Source organism: Clytia hemisphaerica, unplaced genomic scaffold (genome assembly GCF_902728285.1).
Source record: "Clytia hemisphaerica strain Z4C2 unplaced genomic scaffold, Clytia hemisphaerica genome assembly, whole genome shotgun sequence".
In the NCBI taxonomy this organism is placed as follows: Eukaryota; Metazoa; Cnidaria; class Hydrozoa; order Leptothecata; family Clytiidae; genus Clytia; species Clytia hemisphaerica.
Genome location: NW_027104376.1, coordinates 292944 through 312585, shown reverse-complemented (window position 1 = coordinate 312585; position 19642 = coordinate 292944). Strand labels below are relative to the sequence as shown.

Here is a 19642-nt window from a genome sequence, read left to right as displayed (position 1 = left end):
AGCTGATAACTTCAAATAAAAGAGTACGAAAGAGATTCCGAATAGTGAATTCATTATCATAATCTTGATCAGAAAATTGACAACGAATTGATGTTTGATAAAATATCTATATTTCGAGCATAACTTCACTCATCTTTCAGGATTGTAAAATGTAAAATTACAAAGTTGCTACTTATGTGAAAAATTGGAAAAAAAAAAAAAAAAATGCGCTAATTGAAGGCTATTAAAATTGTAAAATGGTTAAAAGACAAGGTCGTAATAAAAAGTAGTTAAAAAAGGTATAATTCTCTAGAGGCTTTTAGGCCGTTGTTTAAAATAGGTTTCAGTCTTTTGATATGTAAAGCTTCTTTGTATAGAAGTGATGACCAATTATCACTGGAATCAATTACTGACGTATTATCATTTACGAGATTTATGTAGATGGAGCGAAAATTAGGCTTTTCAATACCAAGCGTCAGGAGGGTAGTTATAAACTTGACTTCAGAGCACTCCTTCAAATGTTCGAGAACTGCACTTTCCTTCTTTGTAGCATGCTCTGAGCATCGCGTGAATAAATTCCTCTCCGTCTTGCCGACATAAGAGGCACGACAACCAGGGCAGATAAATCGATAAACAATGTTCGACTTGAACTTCAAGGGTGTTGGGTCTTTCATGTTGGTGTAGAAGCCAATTTTGTGTGTTGAATAGATTACTCGAAACATGACATTAGTGTCTTTCTTGAGACAAAACTTTAATTTTCTTTTTAATGCAGAAACAAGTTGTTCTCCTGTCGGGCCAGCGTAAGGGATACGTAACCAGAGTGTTGTCGGTATGGTATTATCAGCGTTGTCATTTTCAGAGTGTCGGGGACTGGTTGCGGTTTTAATGATTTTGTTGACGGCAAAGCGAGGAAAACCATTCCAAGAAGCGAACTTTTTGATCAGGTTAATTTCATTTTTCAATTTAGCAGGATGACAAAGTTTGGTGGCACGGTTGACAAGGCTATAAATCCATGCTTTTCGGTAAGACCAAGGAGCGTAGCTATCAAAATTTGTATATAAGCCAGTGTTTGTATCTTTTCTAAATATAGATAGACCATCTGGTGCAATCTCAAGATCTAAGAAGTGCGGTGTTTCATCTTCAAATTTGTCAACTGTAAATTGAAGATTTTTATCAAATTTGTTAAGGGAGCAATGAACTTTATCGATATCTACTGGACGAATGACAAGGAGTGTATCATCAACGTATCTTGAGTAAAACTTTACGATACCAGAATCAATATAAGGTTTAATGACAGATTGTTCGAGTTCTGTCATTATGATATTTGCTAGTACAGGGCCAAGTGAACTTCCCATACTAACACCATCTAACTGTTCATAGAGAATGTTGTTTGCTGAAAATACGGTTTTTTTACATGTGTCTTGAATTAATTTTCTGAGTGTGTTTTTTGAGATTTTAGTTTGTAACAAGTTCTTGTTATAAATTCGATCGATAATGATGTTTATTGTTTTAGATAAAGGTACGTTAGTGAATAAAGAGGTTACATCAAACGATACAAAGACATAACCATCGTCAAAAAGTTCTTTTGGAATCTGTTTGATTTTTTCGGCAGCATCGAATGAATCTTTAAGTGTGTAGTCATTGACAGTTAAAGGATTAAGGAGGTTAGTGAGATATTTACCAACAGAATAATGTGTTGTTCCAGTGGTATCAACGATTGGTCGAAGTTTAGGTAAGTGTTCATACTTTTTATGGATTTTTGGTAAACCATGAGCTCTGGCTGGCTTTGCATTTTTCGGTCTCATATCTTTGTATTCATATCGATGATCGTCAAATTTTCAAAGACTCTAAACACATTAAATTGATAAAGAATCTTCGCAAATCAATCGCTATTTTGAAACCCGACAAAGGGAATGGCATCGTCTTGATTGACATAGCCGATTACCAAAATTCCATCGATTCGTTGTTTGCTGACAAAGCCAAATTCCGTAAAGTGAATGTCGATCCAACTGCTTCTAGACTTACCAGCATTCAACGTTACCTCAAAACCCTACTTAATCGTAATGAAATCGATGAAAATGAATACAAAGATATGAGACCGAAAAATGCAAAGCCAGCCAGAGCTCATGGTTTACCAAAAATCCATAAAAAGTATGAACACTTACCTAAACTTCGACCAATCGTTGATACCACTGGAACAACACATTATTCTGTTGGTAAATATCTCACTAACCTCCTTAATCCTTTAACTGTCAATGACTACACACTTAAAGATTCATTCGATGCTGCCGAAAAAATCAAACAGATTCCAAAAGAACTTTTTGACGATGGTTATGTCTTTGTATCGTTTGATGTAACCTCTTTATTCACTAACGTACCTTTATCTAAAACAATAACATCATTATCGATCGAATTTATAACAGAAACTTGTTACAAACTAAAATCTCAAAAAACACACTCAGAAAATTAATTCAAGACACATGTAAAAAAACCGTATTTTCAGCAAACAACATTCTCTATGAACAGTTAGATGGTGTTAGTATGGGAAGTTCACTTGGCCCTGTACTAACAAATATCATAATGACAGAACTCGAACAATCTGTCATTAAACCTTATATTGATTCTGGTATCGTAAAGTTTTACTCAAGATACGTTGATGATACACTCCTTGTCATTCGTCCAGTAGATATCGATAAAGTTCATTGCTCCCTTAACAAATTTGATAAAAATCTTCAATTTACAGTTGACAAATTTGAAGATGAAACACCGCACTTCTTAGATCTTGAGATTGCACCAGATGGTCTATCTATATTTAGAAAAGATACAAAAACACTGGCTTATATACAAATTTTGATAGCTACGCGCTCCTTGGTCTTACCGAAAAGCATGGATTTATAGCCTTGTCAACCGTGCCACCAAACTTTGTCATCCTGCTAAATTGAAAAATGAAATTAACCTGATCAAAAAGTTCGCTTCTTGGAATGGTTTTCCTCGCTTTGCCGTCAACAAAATCATTAAAACCGCAACCAGTCCCCGACACTCTGAAAATGACAACGCTGATAATACCATACCGACAACACTCTGGTTACGTATCCCTTACGCTGGCCCGACAGGAGAACAACTTGTTTCTGCATTAAAAAGAAAATTAAAGTTTTGTCTCAAGAAAGACACTAATGTCATGTTTCGAGTAATCTATTCAACACACAAAATTGGCTTCTACACCAACATGAAAGACCCAACACCCTTGAAGTTCAAGTCGAACATTGTTTATCGATTTATCTGCCCTGGTTGTCGTGCCTCTTATGTCGGCAAGACGGAGAGGAATTTATTCACGCGATGCTCAGAGCATGCTACAAAGAAGGAAAGTGCAGTTCTCGAACATTTGAAGGAGTGCTCTGAAGTCAAGTTTATAACTACCCTCCTGACGCTTGGTATTGAAAAGCCTAATTTTCGCTCCATCTACATAAATCTCGTAAATGATAATACGTCAGTAATTGATTCCAGTGATAATTGGTCATCACTTCTATACAAAGAAGCTTTACATATCAAAAGACTGAAACCTATTTTAAACAACGGCCTAAAAGCCTCTAGAGAATTATACCTTTTTTAACTACTTTTTATTACGACCTTGTCTTTTAACCATTTTACAATTTTAATAGCCTTCAATTAGCGCATTTTTTTTTTTTTTTTTTTTCCAATTTTTCACATAAGTAGCAACTTTGTAATTTTACATTTTACAATCCTGAAAGATGAGTGAAGTTATGCTCGAAATATAGATATTTTATCAAACATCAATTCGTTGTCAATTTTCTGATCAAGATTATGATAATGAATTCACTATTCGGAATCTCTTTCGTACTCTTGTATGGTTGTTTATCGTGCAATTAACGATGAATCACTCGTAACGAAGGAGAATTACTAGTACTAATGCTCACATAAAAAAAAGCATGAAGGTCATAGTGCTCTAAACGCCATGACCTGTGTAGGATTTTCTTTGTACGTTTCTCTAATCATTAGATTTATTATGTTGTCATTTTGTTTTCATTTTCAAATAATTTTACGATGTACATAAAGGGCTTCAATGCGGAAGATTGATTGATTAAAAAAAAGATAACTAATGACTTTGATAACACTCAATGTATTTTTATTTTCACACCTCATCCAACATTTTCAAGATGTACTCTTAAGGATTCTAGCCTGGAGGGTACGTATGTGCTGCACTTGAGGGTGCATTTTCGTTCGTCAAAGTATCTAAGGGTCGTAAAAATCACCATATCTAATTTCAGTCTCACTAAGGGTTACAAAAAAAACAAAAACAATACATTTATTCTTAAAAAAGCTAAATTTTAGGAAAATGTGGATTTTAATGTATAGGAATCTCAAATTGTGTTTTTGTCTCTTTCACATCTTTCCAATGGGTAAAGATTGAATTACAGGGCACTTTTCCCACGGGATTTTAGGCCTATATCAGCGAGTGTCCCCATGCCGCCGGTCAGGGTTCCTTTTTAAGGGGTCAGGGTTCCTTTGTACGTTACTGTTCGACCAAAAATTTAAACTTTTAAACTTGTAGAAAACTCAAAGTCTACTGTACCTTGAGAAATCCCTCCTATCGATGGATGAGACCCTTTTTTATAAAACGGGGGGGGGGGATAATGTCAGTAATGTAGCCTATACTAGACGTCACCCGTGTTTTTCTACGCGATTAACGTCTATTCCACTTTTCGACTTTGCCCTACCGCGTGAGTATCACAGCTCAAATAACTGTGCACAGGTGTTTGAGCTCTACATTCGATTTTTTGACGTCCCTTTGAACTTTTGAAGCTCCTGCAGCAGCAAAAAAATCGAATTTGCGTCAAAACACTTGAAAAGGATCTTGCTTATCGGCCAAAACTTAATCAGCCCTAAAGTGACCAAACTTTGGCTTGGTGACTAAAATTAGGTCCGACTAAAAATTTGAGTCGAATAAAATTTGATTATTATTTTCCAGTATTTTGAGCTTTCTCCTATTTTCCATCTCCTTTGTAAATTTAGAAATGGCCCAAATTTTTAGTCGGCCCTTAATGGGCTTAGTGACTAAATTTTGGCGAGGTGACTAAAATTAGGGCCGACTAATAATTAAGGCCGACTAAATTTTGGCCGATAAGGTAGTCTAGCAAGCTAGACGACTAATTTATACATAGTAGAAATAAAGCAAAAAGTAATGAATGGAACAATTTTAGTCGTCTAGAAACCTTTGTGCACTAACTCCAAACAAAAGAAAAGTGTCAATATTGCAATTATAATTTTTTCTTGCTCAAAATAATTCTTGAGAAAAAAAAAATGTGTAGATTTGTGTATTGAAAGTTTTTCCTTTGAGTTGATTTCATTGCATAAAATCTCCGCCCGATCTAATACTGGTATACGCCCTTTCAGGCCTTGAGTCTGAAAGTCATCTCTCAAGACCTCTTTTAGCAATTTCACGCAAACAAGATGGAGTCGGAGTAAGTATTTTAAATTTTGTGGTTTTTAAATCCTACTTTATCTCTTCTTACATTCAGTGTAAGGTAAGAGATTATATTTAGAAACTGACTGCTATTTATACAAGAAGTAAATTGCGGTCGATTTAAGCATAATGTTTAAACGTTTATGTCTTAGATCAACAAAAAGGAGCTCTGAGACCGATGCTAATGAATCCGGTGATGAGACTCGACAAGCACCACCCAAACGTAGACGATTTGAGCTTAATAACGAGAATGAAGCTGCTTCATGGGAGTTGACTGAACCTATGAAGTTGTACATAGAGAAATACATTGCCACTCATGTCCAAGAAAAAGACTTGAAAGAGCAGGTCTATAGTGAACATCCTGTCCCAGCTAACCTGAAAAAGGTGCCAGAATTGGACTCTTATATGAAGACATTATTGCAAGATAATTCAAGATATCAAACATTGAAGTTTGAGAAGACTTTAAAACATTTGAATGATAAGATACAAGCTGTTTATGGCCCAGTCTCAAAAATCTGGGCAGCTTTCGAGGAAGAGAAAGAGAACTGTAGTGAAGAGGAATTAGAAGAAGGCCGGGAAATAGCACAATGCTTCGAACAGGCTATTATGCTGCTTGGCCAAGTGTCGAACTCAGTGATGTATTACCGCAGAGAAAACGTCTTGAGTACACTCATTGAATCCTCAGCACAAATTAAAGAAATATTACGGAATCAATCGAAAGACATGAATGATCAATCCAATTCCAGTCTATTTGGTGAAACCTTCGAAACGAAACTAATCAAGGATTCCAAAGCTCTGAAAAAGTCAGAGGCATTCTTCACCGCCCTGAAAAAGCCGGCAAAGACACAATCCTCATCTGCTACCGCTGCCAGTTCCAACCAGCCCAATCGCAGGGGCTCCTTGCTTAGAGGAGGAAGAAGCAGGGGCAGTTCTCATTTAGAGGTAAGACCTCATTCCTTTCAAAAATTAGTTTGTCCAAAACCAGAAAACCCTCAACTGATAATAACCTGTCCTCTAGACTTGGGAAATCAACATCTTTTGTCCCATGTTCATCCCTCAGTAAAAGGTTTATTTCCCCAGCAGTTAATTCCAAACTTACTTCCTGCCGGGAAATTGAAATTTTTCAGCCAGAACTGGGAAGTCCTAACATTTCGTTTTGAGAGTTTGTTGTTGCTTGATAAATTGTTTTCTCGCTACGCAAGTTTCTGCGTAGCTAGCCCCTGTATCTATAAGGCTGGAACACCGGATACATATGTTATGTTATTTTGGGGGCGTCACTTTCAGTTAGGAAAGTCTTTGCCCATTGTGGATTTAGGTTAAATGACGAAGTTCTGTTTTCAGCCTACTGAACGACATGTGAAAAGAGATTATTAAAAGGACTATGAGGGAAAGAGGTTATAGATACTGAGTATGTTATTATCTTAATGATAAATGAAGAGAGAGACAACAACCAGCTAAGACCATTAAGCATAAGGCTGGAACACCGGATTCTTCCAGTCGTTTATACAAACTAAATCCCGTATTATTGGTCAGCCCCGGTGACCCTTCAAATCGGTTCCGCGATTTTTTTTCCATCCGCAGCGCATTTGGACTTATTTTTTAAATCCGATTTCGGATTATTTTCGGAAAACAAGTTATCGGTAAAACTTTGGCGCGAAAAATATTTTCTATTGGAAGAGAAAAGAAACACGTCACTTCATTTATTACGATATGCGCATAATATGAGAATAATAAAAGAACACTATATGAAAGAAGAAAGTAGTAAAAATGAAAATTTTTTGTTTATTCATAAATAAATAGACAGTATAAAAGAAAGTTTTTTATGATTGGTTTTGAGGCTTTCTTGTCTGGAGAGAGTTTTTGTGTGTAAGAAAGCAGAGAAATGAACGTCAAAGTGTGGCGTAACATTAACAGAAACTTGGAATCATCATAACTTTTGATTGAGTTATCGAAACTGGACGGAATTTTCGACGCAGCTTCCTCAATATAAAATGCACTCATTCACATTATACTAGGGGCCTACTTATTTCAACACGTCATTTAAATCAATCTGACAAATGTGACGAAAGCTGCAGTGAACAGTGAACATCTAAAGCGACCGCCTCGGATATAATTTCTCAGAGAATAACGAACAGGTTTAAGACATTCTAACGAACAGATTTAGCTGAAATTTCCCGGGGGGTTTACTTAGGCAAAATGGATGCGAACCATAAGGGTACCTTTTTTCAAGCCTTAAAAGTCTCTCAGAGGGGTACAAATTCATAAGTTAGTCTCTAAAAGAGTCCCAAAATCACAAAAATCGAAAGTTTTTTTCTAAAAAGGACACAATTTCCAGAAGTTTTGACCAAAATTTGGTGAAAATCAAACAAATTTTAGGAAAGTCTCTCAAAGGGTCCCAAAATCATCAAATTTTTGTCTCTCAAAGGGTCGACTTTCGGCTCGGACACCCGTCACCTACTTTTGGACAAATCCAACTTTGTGTTAAACATTTTTTCGTCTGAAGTTTCAGCCAAAATGAGCTTTTCAACCTCTTTGACTTTAACAACGAATTAGGTTTCTTGATTGTACTTCCTTCTTGTGAAGAACAAAGATGAGTTATATAACTATAAGTAGTCACGGGTCACGTGATTAGCACGTGACCCGCTCTTTTATTTTTTACAGTCCTCTTTTGTATTTATATTTTAGTTGCTCGGAAAGACTCATCGGAGACGGTCATAAAGACCTATACTATCTCAAATTATTAGTCTGAACATTTTGGTACACACGAACCGGATATTAAAAACAAAAAATAAAAGTAGAGAAATTATAAAGTATAAGAAATTTATTTTATGGTTTGGCTTGTTACTTTATGGTTTTGGTTTGTTTTGATTTCATGGTTTTGTTTTCTGGATGTAAATATTGAATGTCACGAAGAACATTTTGGTCCAGAGTTTCGTTGTAAAAAGTTGTACATAATGTCGCTTACCACTAAAAAGAGAACACGTACCGGCTGTTTAAATTTCATGAAACATTATTTCGAAGAGCTTGAGGCTTTGATCATTGCTTTAAAAACTGTTGATGAAGATACTTTGATTGATCTGGAAAATAAACAAACTTTATTGCAAAACAAATATAAGAAATATTTGGACCTTAGTGAACAAATTGGAGAAATGATTGAAGAAGACGCTGACTATATTGCCGATCGGAACAGTGTCGACCAAGAAGAGGTGAAATACAGTAAGAAACTTTTGGTGTTGAAAAACTTTATTGCAAAACATAAGAAAAAGCCAGAGGCTAGTGTAAAAGACAGTGACTCAGTTACAACAGATTCAGAGAGCAAAAGAGTACCGGTGAAACTGCCACGTTTCGTCATTAAAGGGTTCAGCGGTGAACCTACAGAATATGAAAGTTTTAAACAATCTTTCACGGAGGCGATAGACAAACATCCTGATCTATCTGCCATTGAAAAAATGAACTATTTGATTAGTTATCTCTCTGATGAGGCCCTAAGATGTGCGAAAGGCCTGCAGTTATCTCACCAAAATTATGAAACTGCAAAAGAAATGCTCGAAAAACGTTTCGGTAATAAACAACTTGTTATTAGCTCTCATGTCAAAAAACTGTTAGACTTAGAGTTTATTGATTCGAAAAATGTTAAAGGTTTGCGGAATCTTTTTGACAAAATTGAAACTGAGATAAGAAGTCTGGACTCTTTAGGTTGCGACAGTACAACTTATGGGACAATGCTTATCCCAATTATTATGGAGAAACTCCCTCAAGATATAAAACTCGTTTTATCCAGAAAATTTGAAGATGTCTGGAAATTGACAGACATTATGAACGAACTTGAAAAAGAATTGTGTGCTAGAGAAAAAGTTTCTTCTGAAGAAAATTTGCGTGATTCAGGTTATACTGCTCAATCTCTCTTCGTCGGGAGGGGAGGAAACAGAAATAGAAATAAAAATTCGGGAAATTCTGGTAACTCTGATCAAAAAGGAAAAGAGAAAACTGATTTATTATGCATATTCTGTCGGCGGGATCACTACTCAAAAAACTGTGATATTATTACGAAACCCGAAGTGAGAAAGTCAATTTTAATGAAAGAGTCTAGGTGCTTTGTTTGTATGAAAACTGGACATTCAGCAGGCAAGTGCAGGAAAAATTGGAAGTGTCAAAAATGTCAAGGTAGACACAATACGTCAATTTGTTGTTATCAGCCCAGTCAGGATCAAGAGAAACCTCAGTAGGATAAGGACAGTAAGGACTCTGAGACGAAGGAACCCAAGAAAGTAACTGCTAACATCAGCTATACGAAAACAGCCAATCCAGTTTTGCTTCAAACAGCTAGAGCCCAAGTCAGCTCAACGGATGAAAAGAAATCAGAGAATTTGAGACTTATGTTCGACACCGGCAGTCAACAAAGTTACATTAGCAAGGAAGCCAGAGAACGATTAAAGTTACGTACAGTGGGCAAGAAATCGGTTACATTATGTCATTCGGAAACAAAACGGAAAATCTTGAACTTGATGAAGTTGATTTTGCTGTTAAAAAACAAAAAGGAACTTTGAATATTTACGTACGTGCTCTCGTATCAGACATCTGTTTACCGTTAGAGGATCAAGTTATCAATTTAGCCCAAAGTAAATACAAACATTTACAAGATTTGAAATTAGCAGACCAGAATCCCGACAATCTACCGTTACAGATAGACGTGTTGATCGGCTCAGCAGATTATTGGAACTTTATTGGTCAGAAACAGATACGTAGTCCAAATGGCCCTACTGCTATATCGTCAGAGCTCGGTTATGTTTTGAGCGGTCCAGTTGAAGGAGGGGAAAAGATTAAAAGCTCCACCGCAAACGTTGTTAGTACTCATTTTATGCGCGCAGTGCAAACAGATCGAACTGAGGATAAACTTACAGATCTAAATAAAGCTTATGATGCTGATTGGAGAAAAAATTTAACAGAGGAGGATATAACTGTTTTACAAGATTTTGAAAAATCGACTGTTTTCGAGGAAGGAAGATATCATGTTTCACTTCCTTCCAAAGAAAATTCTGAACCTTTGGGAGATAATTACAGAACCGCTAAAAAACGTTTACAACACCTGCATGAACAGTTTTCGAAAGATAAACAACCTTTTGCAGATTATGAGCAAATAATAAATGAACAAAGAAACTTGAAAGTTATTGAAGAATGTGAGAAATATTCTATTGGCACCTCCCATTATTTAAGCCATCGTGGGGTTATAAGAACTGATAAACAAACAACACCCCTTCGTATTGTTTTCGACGCTAGTTGCAAAAGTCGAGTGGGCGGACCCTCTTTAAATGATGTTTTGTATACTGGTCCAACAATAACCGCTCCTCTGTTGGACGTTTTGATTAAATTGAGAGCACACAATTTCGTTATTTCCACCAAAATGAATCTAGCGTCATATTCACTTTCGACAGATTCGACAGATTCGACAGATTCAAATCGAAAGTGGTAGCATAGCCAACCTAGACCGAGTGGCACGTGACCCAAACATAGTGTGGACAATAGATATACTTAATAGTGACCTTTTACAGAAAAAATCAAGTTCATATCTATTTTGGTTCTTGAGAAACTGCGCGGAAACCACCATTGCTTGACATAGGCGAATCTGTCGAAAAGCTCAGTTTTACTGTTCTGGCCAACTTGGACCGAATGGCACATGACCCAAACATAGTGTGGACAATACTGCCGTCCAAAGCAAAAACCAGGTAAGTCCAAAATTTCGAAAAATTATTTTTTGCTAAAAATTGACTCTATAGCACCCAAGTAACCTATTTTTGAAAAAAAAAATTCAAAATATTTTTCCTACCGGGAAAAACGGCCATGTCATTTTCAGGTATGTCCATCGAAAAAAGGAAATTCCCAAGCAAAGGAAGGTAAGTCCACCTATTATCACAGTAATGGACATACCTTCTTTTTAAAGAAAATAAATTATTTCTCTGAGATGGACTTACCTTCTTAATGGACTTACCTTAGTCTAATTATGGACTTACCTTCTTTTAAAAGATGATATTGCACTGTCAATTTTCCAGATACGAACGTTTAGCATTTCGAATGTGTTAATCGAATGTTCGAATTCATTCTAGAATTCTAAAGTTTGTTTCGAAATCTCCCTCACTCTGAACTCGTCTTGTTAATTTAAACATGGACTTACCTTATTTTTTTGAAAAAATACTATATAACCACGACATTCATTTCTTATGTCAAAAGCAGGTAAGTCCACAATCTCTCAATAAATCGATAATAAATAGCTGAGTAAAAGAAATTGACTAGCCTTTTACTTTCTACAGTTACTTTCTTTCCAAAAATACAAAACTTGAGCTAGTTAATAGAGAAAAGGTACCTCGGCTAAGGTCAAAAGGTTTTTTGCGTTTTTCTTAATCTTGACTTTTATGGACTTACCTGCTTTTTGCTTTGGACGGCAGAATAGATATACTCAATAGTGACCTTTTACAGAAAAAATCAAGTTCATATCTATTTTGGTTCTTGAGAAACTGCGCGGAAACCACCCTTACTTGACATAGGCGAATCTGTCAAAAAGCCCGATTTTAGTGTTCTGGCCAACTTGGATCAAACGGCACGTGACCCAAACATAGTGTGGACAATAGATATACTCAATAGTGACCTTTTACAGAAAAAATCAAGTTCATATCTATTTTGGTTCTTGAGAAACTGCGCGGAAACCACCCTTGCTTGACATTGGCGAATCTGTCGAAAAGCCCGATTCCAGTGTTATGGTTAACTTGGATCGAACTGCACGAAGTGTAATGAATGGCTCAAGTGAAGAGTAAAGACCACGCGTTTTTTTTAAGAAACACACTTTTAAGAAACGCGAGGCTCAGAATGCCTAAAAATTAAGAAACATCTAAGAAACATGGTGAGGCTGAGAATGAGAAAATAACATTTTTTTAAATAAACATTATTTATTCGATTTTTTTAAGAACCTTCCAATGAAATCAAATGTTTTTTTTTCTTTGCAAGAAAAATAGGCTGATTATGTCAAAAAGTTTAGAAACATGTAAGAAACATTTAAGACTCAAAAGGCCGATTTCTTAAGAAACATTGAGGCTGCTTGGTAAAACTAGTTTCTTTAAAAAAATAACGTGTAAAAGTTTCAATTTAAGTCTAACAGAAGAAGCAGGTGTTTCTTTTACCCAAATACAAAATGACTAGATTCGCTTATCAAACTCTGTGAAACTCATCTTAGAGGGTCTTCTTAAGTAGGGTATTTTTATGATTTTGCCAATTTTCACCAAAAGCGTTTATTTGGTTAGAATTTTATTGGAGATTGATTGTTTAGATTTTCTTTCAAATGTTAAACACGTAACCATGGAATAATGCCTCAAATAATAAAATCTAAATTTCGAGGATAGAGCTAAACGACAAAGAAATATATAATTTAATAATGTAGTTAATTGAGATTTTTCTTTTGAGTTTCGTTAAAATTATTTCACAAGTTTTTTGAAATTTCTATATACGGCGCCAAGTTTTTTTCGCTCCCCGTTAAAACGGACAAGTTTCTAATTTGAAAAAGTCTCTTGCTTCAACGACTGAGGATAAGTTTCCGCAACCTTTTTCTTCGTTATTTCATTAAACTCAATGGCCGATATTGTGAGGCTTCGGCACTTCAAATTGTCTGCCAATCGAAATAATTTAGAAGGAAGCTTCCCGGAGAACGTTCTCATCTGCTTTACAATCTATAAAATAAGAGTTTCTCTGTTATTTCAATTCGAAATCTAATTAAAAAGGGCATTATATTTTGGTCATTAACTTAGAAATCGAGAAAGCATCACTCAGTAGAGGGCAGTAGATTAATACCACTAGATGTATGAAACATTCTAAATGAAACAGTAGTCGAAGCTGAAAACCTCCTACACAAGCTAGAGATATCAACTCAATCTATCGGTCTCTTTCTCAACGCTAAGAAAACCAAATATATGCACATCAACCCTACAACAAACGATGGCATCCAATCTGTTAATGGTATCGCCCTGGAAAAGGTTGACGATTTCAAATACCTTGGAGCTTACAAAAACTCTAACCATGACATAGAGATAAGACTTGCCCAAGCTTGGTCGGCACTTAATTCACTTGAGAAAATTTGGAAATCAGAAGCTTCATTCAGTATAAAAGTGCAACTCTTCAAGTCAACTGTCGAGTCCATCCTCCTATACTCATGTGAATCATGGTCACTAACGTCTACTCTGACAAAGAAACTAGACGGAGCGTATACGAGAATGCTGAGAAAAGTAAAAAACATCCAGTCTAATGTCCACATTATTAACAAAGTGTTGTACGGCAAGCTGAACCGATTGAGCAGTCTTATCCAGAAAAGAAGATCGCAGTTAGCAGGTCACGTCATCAGAGGAAATGAGTCGGCATCTAAACTTCTCCCTTGGCAGCCAACATTCTTAACAAAGAAGAGAGGTCGTCCACACAAGACACTACTCAAAGTCTTAGAGCAAGATACTGGCGAGATGGTTCGTTTGGCGCACAACAGGGTCAGATGGAAAAACATGGTCATGTCATCACTTTCAAGTGGATGATTTATGTAGTATGTATGTATTTATGTATGTATGAAATATTTGCATGATTTTGAAGGATTGAAATTGTATAGTATTTTCAATTGAATCTTGCCCACTATATAAAATAGATATTTAAATCGGCACTCTGATTTCATCTCGATATACCCTACATCGCCCTTTACTTTCAATTTTGTGAAATCGAATTGTGGAACCATCTTCCCAAGAGAATCTTCCCACGAACGAAAGTTTGGCTGAAAGGTCAATTTTAATGGAACTGAAAGTATGTGATGAAAATTTTCTATAAAAAACAGTCAGTTTATTTTTAAAACTCTTATCTTTGCTCGGCTCAACTAACAGGATTTTAAAACTTGATTAAAAAATATTGAAAATTTTATTATAAAAATATGCAAGCGAAAATATTTCAATCAAATAAGGCCGTGAAATTAATAGAAAACCGGAAATGAACAATATAACATAGTGTTAAAATGTAGCAATCAACATAAAAAAGGCCAATTTACCAATTTTATTGGGTTCATTTTACTGTCAGTTTTGATAACGATACCATCGGTATTTTGGCTGAAAAGATCTCCGTCGGTAGCTAAATAAAGACAACCAGAGCAAAAATAATAAACTACAACCCTAGAGAAAGTTTTTGTTATAGTACCTATTTAGTAGCATGTTTGGGTAAAAATATTCCATTGAGAATTATGCTTGGGTGGGAGTGGGAGTAACAGATCAATATTTGTGACACAGGGCAACTTCTACCTCACTCAACCAAAAGACGTAAAAGAAATATATTTTCGAGAATCTTACTTTGGTTTTAAAAGCTTATTTGCGAGGTCACAAAATCACGGAACTTTCTTTCGCAAATTTTAGGAAAAATTTATTACTACCCTAATAAACTTTTGCGCCTGGTTAGACAAAATATTTCGAAACAAAATTTTTAGGTCTACAGCGGCAAAAAAAGTAACAAACCATGTTCTATAACTTTTTATATTACTTTTACAACTTCAACAACGGTATTCCGAGGCGTTTGAGCGAGGGTGGTAAGGGGTGGAATATGGGTGGGAAACGTATGTCAAGCAAGGGTGGTTTCCGCGCAGTTTCTCAAGAACCAAAATAGATATGAACTTGATTCTTTCTGTAAAAGGTCACTAAGTATATCTATTGTCCACACTATGTTTGGGTCACGTGCCGTTTGATCCAAGTTGGCCAGAACACTAAAATCGGGCTTTTCGACAGATTCGCCTATGTCAAGCAATGGTGGTTTCCGCGCAGTTTCTCAAGAACCAAAATAGATATGAACTTGATTTTTTCTGTAAAAGGTCACTATTGAGTATATCTATTGTCCACACTATGTTTGGGTCACGTGCCGTTTGATCCAAGTTGGCCAGAACACTAAAATCGGGCTTTTCGACAGATTCGCCTATGTCAAGCAATGGTGGTTTCCGCGCAGTTTCTCAAGAACCAAAATAGATATGAACTTGATTTTTTCTGTAAAAGGTCACTATTGAGTATATCTATTGTTCACACTATGTTTGGGTCATGTGCCATTCGGTCCAAGTTGGCCAGAACAGTAAAACTGAGCTTTTCGACAGATTCGCCTATGTCAAGCAATGGTGGTTTCCGCGCAGTTTCTCAAGAACCAAAATAGATATGAACTTGATTTTTTTCTGTAAAAGGTCACTATTGAGTATATCTATTGTCCACACTATGTTTGGGTCACGTGTCGTTCGATCCAAGTTGGCCAGAACACTAAAATCGGGCTTTTCGACAGATTCGCCTATGTCAAGCAATGGTGGTTTCCGCGCAGTTTCTCAAGAACCAAAATAGATATGAACTTGATTTTTTCTGTAAAAGGTCACTATTGAGTATATCTATTGTCCACACTATGTTTGGGTCATGTGACATTCGGTCCAAGTTGGCCAGAACAGTAAAACTGAGCTTTTCGATAGATTCGCCTATGTCAAGCAATGGTGGTTTCCGCGCAGTTTCTCAAGAACCAAAATAGATATGAACTTGATTTTTTCTGTAAAAGGTCACTATTAAGTATATCTATTGTCCACACTATGTTTGGGTCACGTGCCATTCAGTCTAGGTTGGCTATGCTACCACTTTCGATTTGAATCTGTCGAATCTGTCGAATCTGTCGAAATGAATATGACGCTAGATTCATTTTGGTGTTATTTCCGGTGATCTTGAAAAAGCATTTTGGCAAATCGCATTGTTTGAAGAAGATAAAAACTTTGTGAGATTTCTTTGGTTCAAAGACACCGAAAATTTTGACTTCGAAAACTTTGAGAACAATGAACTTATTGAATTACGATTTACACGTGTTATTTTTGGTTTGAATTCCTCGCCCTTTTTATTGCAAGCGACACTTCAAAAACACATCGAAACCCATTGTGAGGATGATTTGAAAGAAACTTTGAAAGGAGCTCTTCATGTTGATGATCTCAATAGTGGTGCAAAAACAATCAAACAAGCTGAATCTCTTTACCTCACCGCGAAGGAGTGTCTTGAGAAGGGAGGATTTAATTTAAGAAAATTTCGTTCAAACAGTGATGAACTTGAGAGAAAGATTTTTGAACGTTTCCCTGACGACAAACGATATAACGGGGAAGAGAAAATTTTAGGGATTAAATGGGATAAAAATTGCGACAAAATTATTTTTAACTTTGCTGAAATGAGATCAAAGTTTACTCAAAATGCAACTCGAAGGTCGCTTTTAGCTTCGATTGCTTCTATTTATGATCCCTTGGGACTGATAAGCCCAATCACAGTCAAAATGAGAATTTTGCATCAGAAAGTTTGTAATGCAAAATGTAAGTGGGATGAACTGTTACCCCCTGACCTCATGAAAGAGTGGAAGTCCATTTTGAATGAATTTAAGGAGATAGACTCCATTGAAATTGATCGAAATTATTGCTTCGACGACCCCAACGACCCTATTACGAATGTACAGATCCACAGCTTCAGTGACGCCTCCGAAAATATGATTGCTGCTACAATTTATGGCCGGTTTAAGCTTAAATCCGGGGAGGTCAAAACTGCTATTATTTTAAGTCGACACCGCATCATATCTTCTCAAGTGAAAAAGTCGAAAAAGAATAGCGTCCCTCGAGGTGAATTAAACGGGTTATTGCTTCTGTCAGAATTAAGCCATATTGTGGAGAATAATTTGAAAAAGGTGTACGACGTTCAAAAAACTATTTATTGGGTCGATTCTACATCTGCTTATTCGTGGGCTCAAAACGAAAGTGTAGATTATGACAAATATATACAAGAACGGGTTGAAAGTATTAGAAACAGTATTGATATTGACAGTTTGAAATTGGTGCCATCTAAACTTAATCCAGCAGATATAGGGACTCGCGGTTATAGCCCCTCAACTTTGATTAACTCTGAACTTTGGTTTCACGGCCCAGATTTTCTTAAGCTGAATGAAGAATACTGGCCTAATCTCAGGTGTGGTGACAAGTTTTCTGATTATAAGCCCGGGAGCTGTCCTCCTGACGGGCCACCTGATGATTTATTTGCTGATTTAAAGCCCGAGGCTGAGACTAACTCTACCTGTCTCAGTTCTCCTAGGCACCCTGTTACTGAAAAGTTATTAGTTACACAAATTCAAGAAAAAGAAGAAAAAGAAGATTTAGTTTCAACGAGTACCATCGGTGCTTTAATCCAAACAGAGAGGTTCTCCTCTCTGTCCAAGTTGGTCCGCGTGACCGCTTGGGTCCTTAGATATATAAGGAAACTAAGAACAAAAGCAAGAAACAAGAAACAAAAAGTAAATAGTACAAATAAAACAAAAATCAATGGTGGTATCACTGGAGAAGAAATGTTGGAAGCCAAGCTGTTATGGTTGAAGGATGCACAAAGCTCCTTACAAAGCAAAAAGAACTTTACAAATTTACAGAGACAGTTGAATTTATTTGTTGATGATAATGGCTTGTTTCGTTGTAGAGGGAGAATAGACAATGCTGAACTCCCGTATGATTCAAAGTATCCAATTTTACTGTCAAAAACGAAATTTACCGAACTCGTCGTCTTGAAATCACACAAAGACGTTATGCACCGAGGGGTAAAAGAAACCCTCAATCACATCAGACAAGAGTATTGGATAACGCAGCCGAGAAACTTTATTAAACGAATTTTGAGTAAATGTCCTACTTGTAGATATTATGAAGGACAGAATTACGATTACCCAGAGGCAGGTCCGCTGCCAAAAGAACGAGTATCTTACGATAACGCATTTTCACACGTTGGAATAGATTACGCCGCTCCAGTACATGTAACAAACATTTACGATTCAGATGGCTCGACTTACAAAGCATGGATAGCGATCATCACTTGTGCCAGCTCCAGAGCAGTTTATTTGGACTTAGCTACTGACTGCTCTGGTCCAGCGTGCGTAAACATACTCAAACGTTACACGAACATTTTTGGATGTCCGAAAACTGTTATTTCAGACAATGGTACGAACTTCATTTCGTCAGACGTACAAGACTTCATGACAAGTAAAGGTGTTATTTGGAAATTCAATATTGAGAGTTCACCGTGGACAGGTGGATTTTTTGAAAGAGTCGTAAAGATGGTCAAACGATGCTTACGAAAAGTGTTACGTAAAGCGATATTGAACTTTAACGACGTAGTTACTCTATTGAAAGAGATACAATGTATATTGAACAATCGACCCTTAACTTACCTTTATTCGGACGAGGTTAATGAAATTCTAACACCCAACAAACTGTTGTACGGTAGAAACATTGTGAATGAAGTGCAATTACCAGATTCAGAAACCGAAAATATCGAACCTTCCGAACAGTTAACACGGGTTCGAGAACTTGTTGATCATTTTTGGACTTTATGGCAAAACGAATACCTTCTTGAACTACGAGAACATCAAAGACGTAAAAAGTCGAACAGTAGTTTACACGCAAACAAAGGCGATGTAGTATTGATTAAAGATGAACGATTGAAACGTAGTCAATGGAGACTCGGTCGAGTTAAGAAACTTATTCGCAGTAAAGACTTTAAAATTCGTGCGGCAGAAGTAAACGTTATTACCAACGGTAAACTACAAACTTTGAAAAGACCGGTAAGCAAACTCTATCCGGTAGAATTTGAAGAACAAAGAGACCAAAAGGACAAAAGCCAAATCAAATTCACAAGTGACGAAGACACAATCACTTTCCTTTGTTTTGGGGGAGTGTGAAGAACAAAGATGAGTTATATAACTATAAGTAGTCACGGGTCACGTGATTAGCACGTGACCCGCTCTTTTATTTTTTACAGTCCTCTTTTGTATTTATATTTTAGTTGCTCGGAAAGACTCATCGGAGACGGTCATAAAGACCTATACTATCTCAAATTATTAGTCTGAACACTTCTAATCGTTTTAAGCTTATTGGGCTGACCTTCCAGCGCAGCTGGTTTATTATTATTAGTATTGGTATTATTACTATTACACGCATTATAAACGACTCCAGTCTACCGATAAGGCAAAAATCGTTAAAGTGGAACTCACCAAGAAATAATGAGATGAAAAATCCCGGTTTTTAGGGATGAGCTGGAGTTTTTACAAGATACATCACTAATTGGTCATTTAAAGTGATAGAGATGACGCGCTCTTTAGAAA

The 19642-nt window shown here is 36.4% G+C and overlaps 1 protein-coding gene across 1 annotated transcript; it reads left to right on the top strand.

Annotated features, from left to right (window-relative positions):
• The first annotated feature begins 5374 nt into the window (after positions 1-5374).
• Positions 5375-8179, top strand: LOC136818825 (uncharacterized). The gene is made up of 3 exons (XM_067075059.1): positions 5375-5459; positions 5614-6403; positions 8147-8179. The coding sequence occupies exons 1-3, from the start codon at positions 5449-5451 to the stop codon at positions 8177-8179; spliced, it is 834 nt and encodes a 277-aa protein (XP_066931160.1). The 5' UTR covers positions 5375-5448.
• The last annotated feature ends 11463 nt before the right edge of the window (positions 8180-19642 follow it).

Excerpts from the sequence above, each read along its gene's own strand:
- LOC136818825 (XM_067075059.1), top strand. Across the intron at positions 6,404-8,146 it reads GGGGCAGTTCTCATTTAGAG|TTGCTCGGAAAGACTCATCG; the intron begins GTAAGACCTCAT and ends TTTATATTTTAG.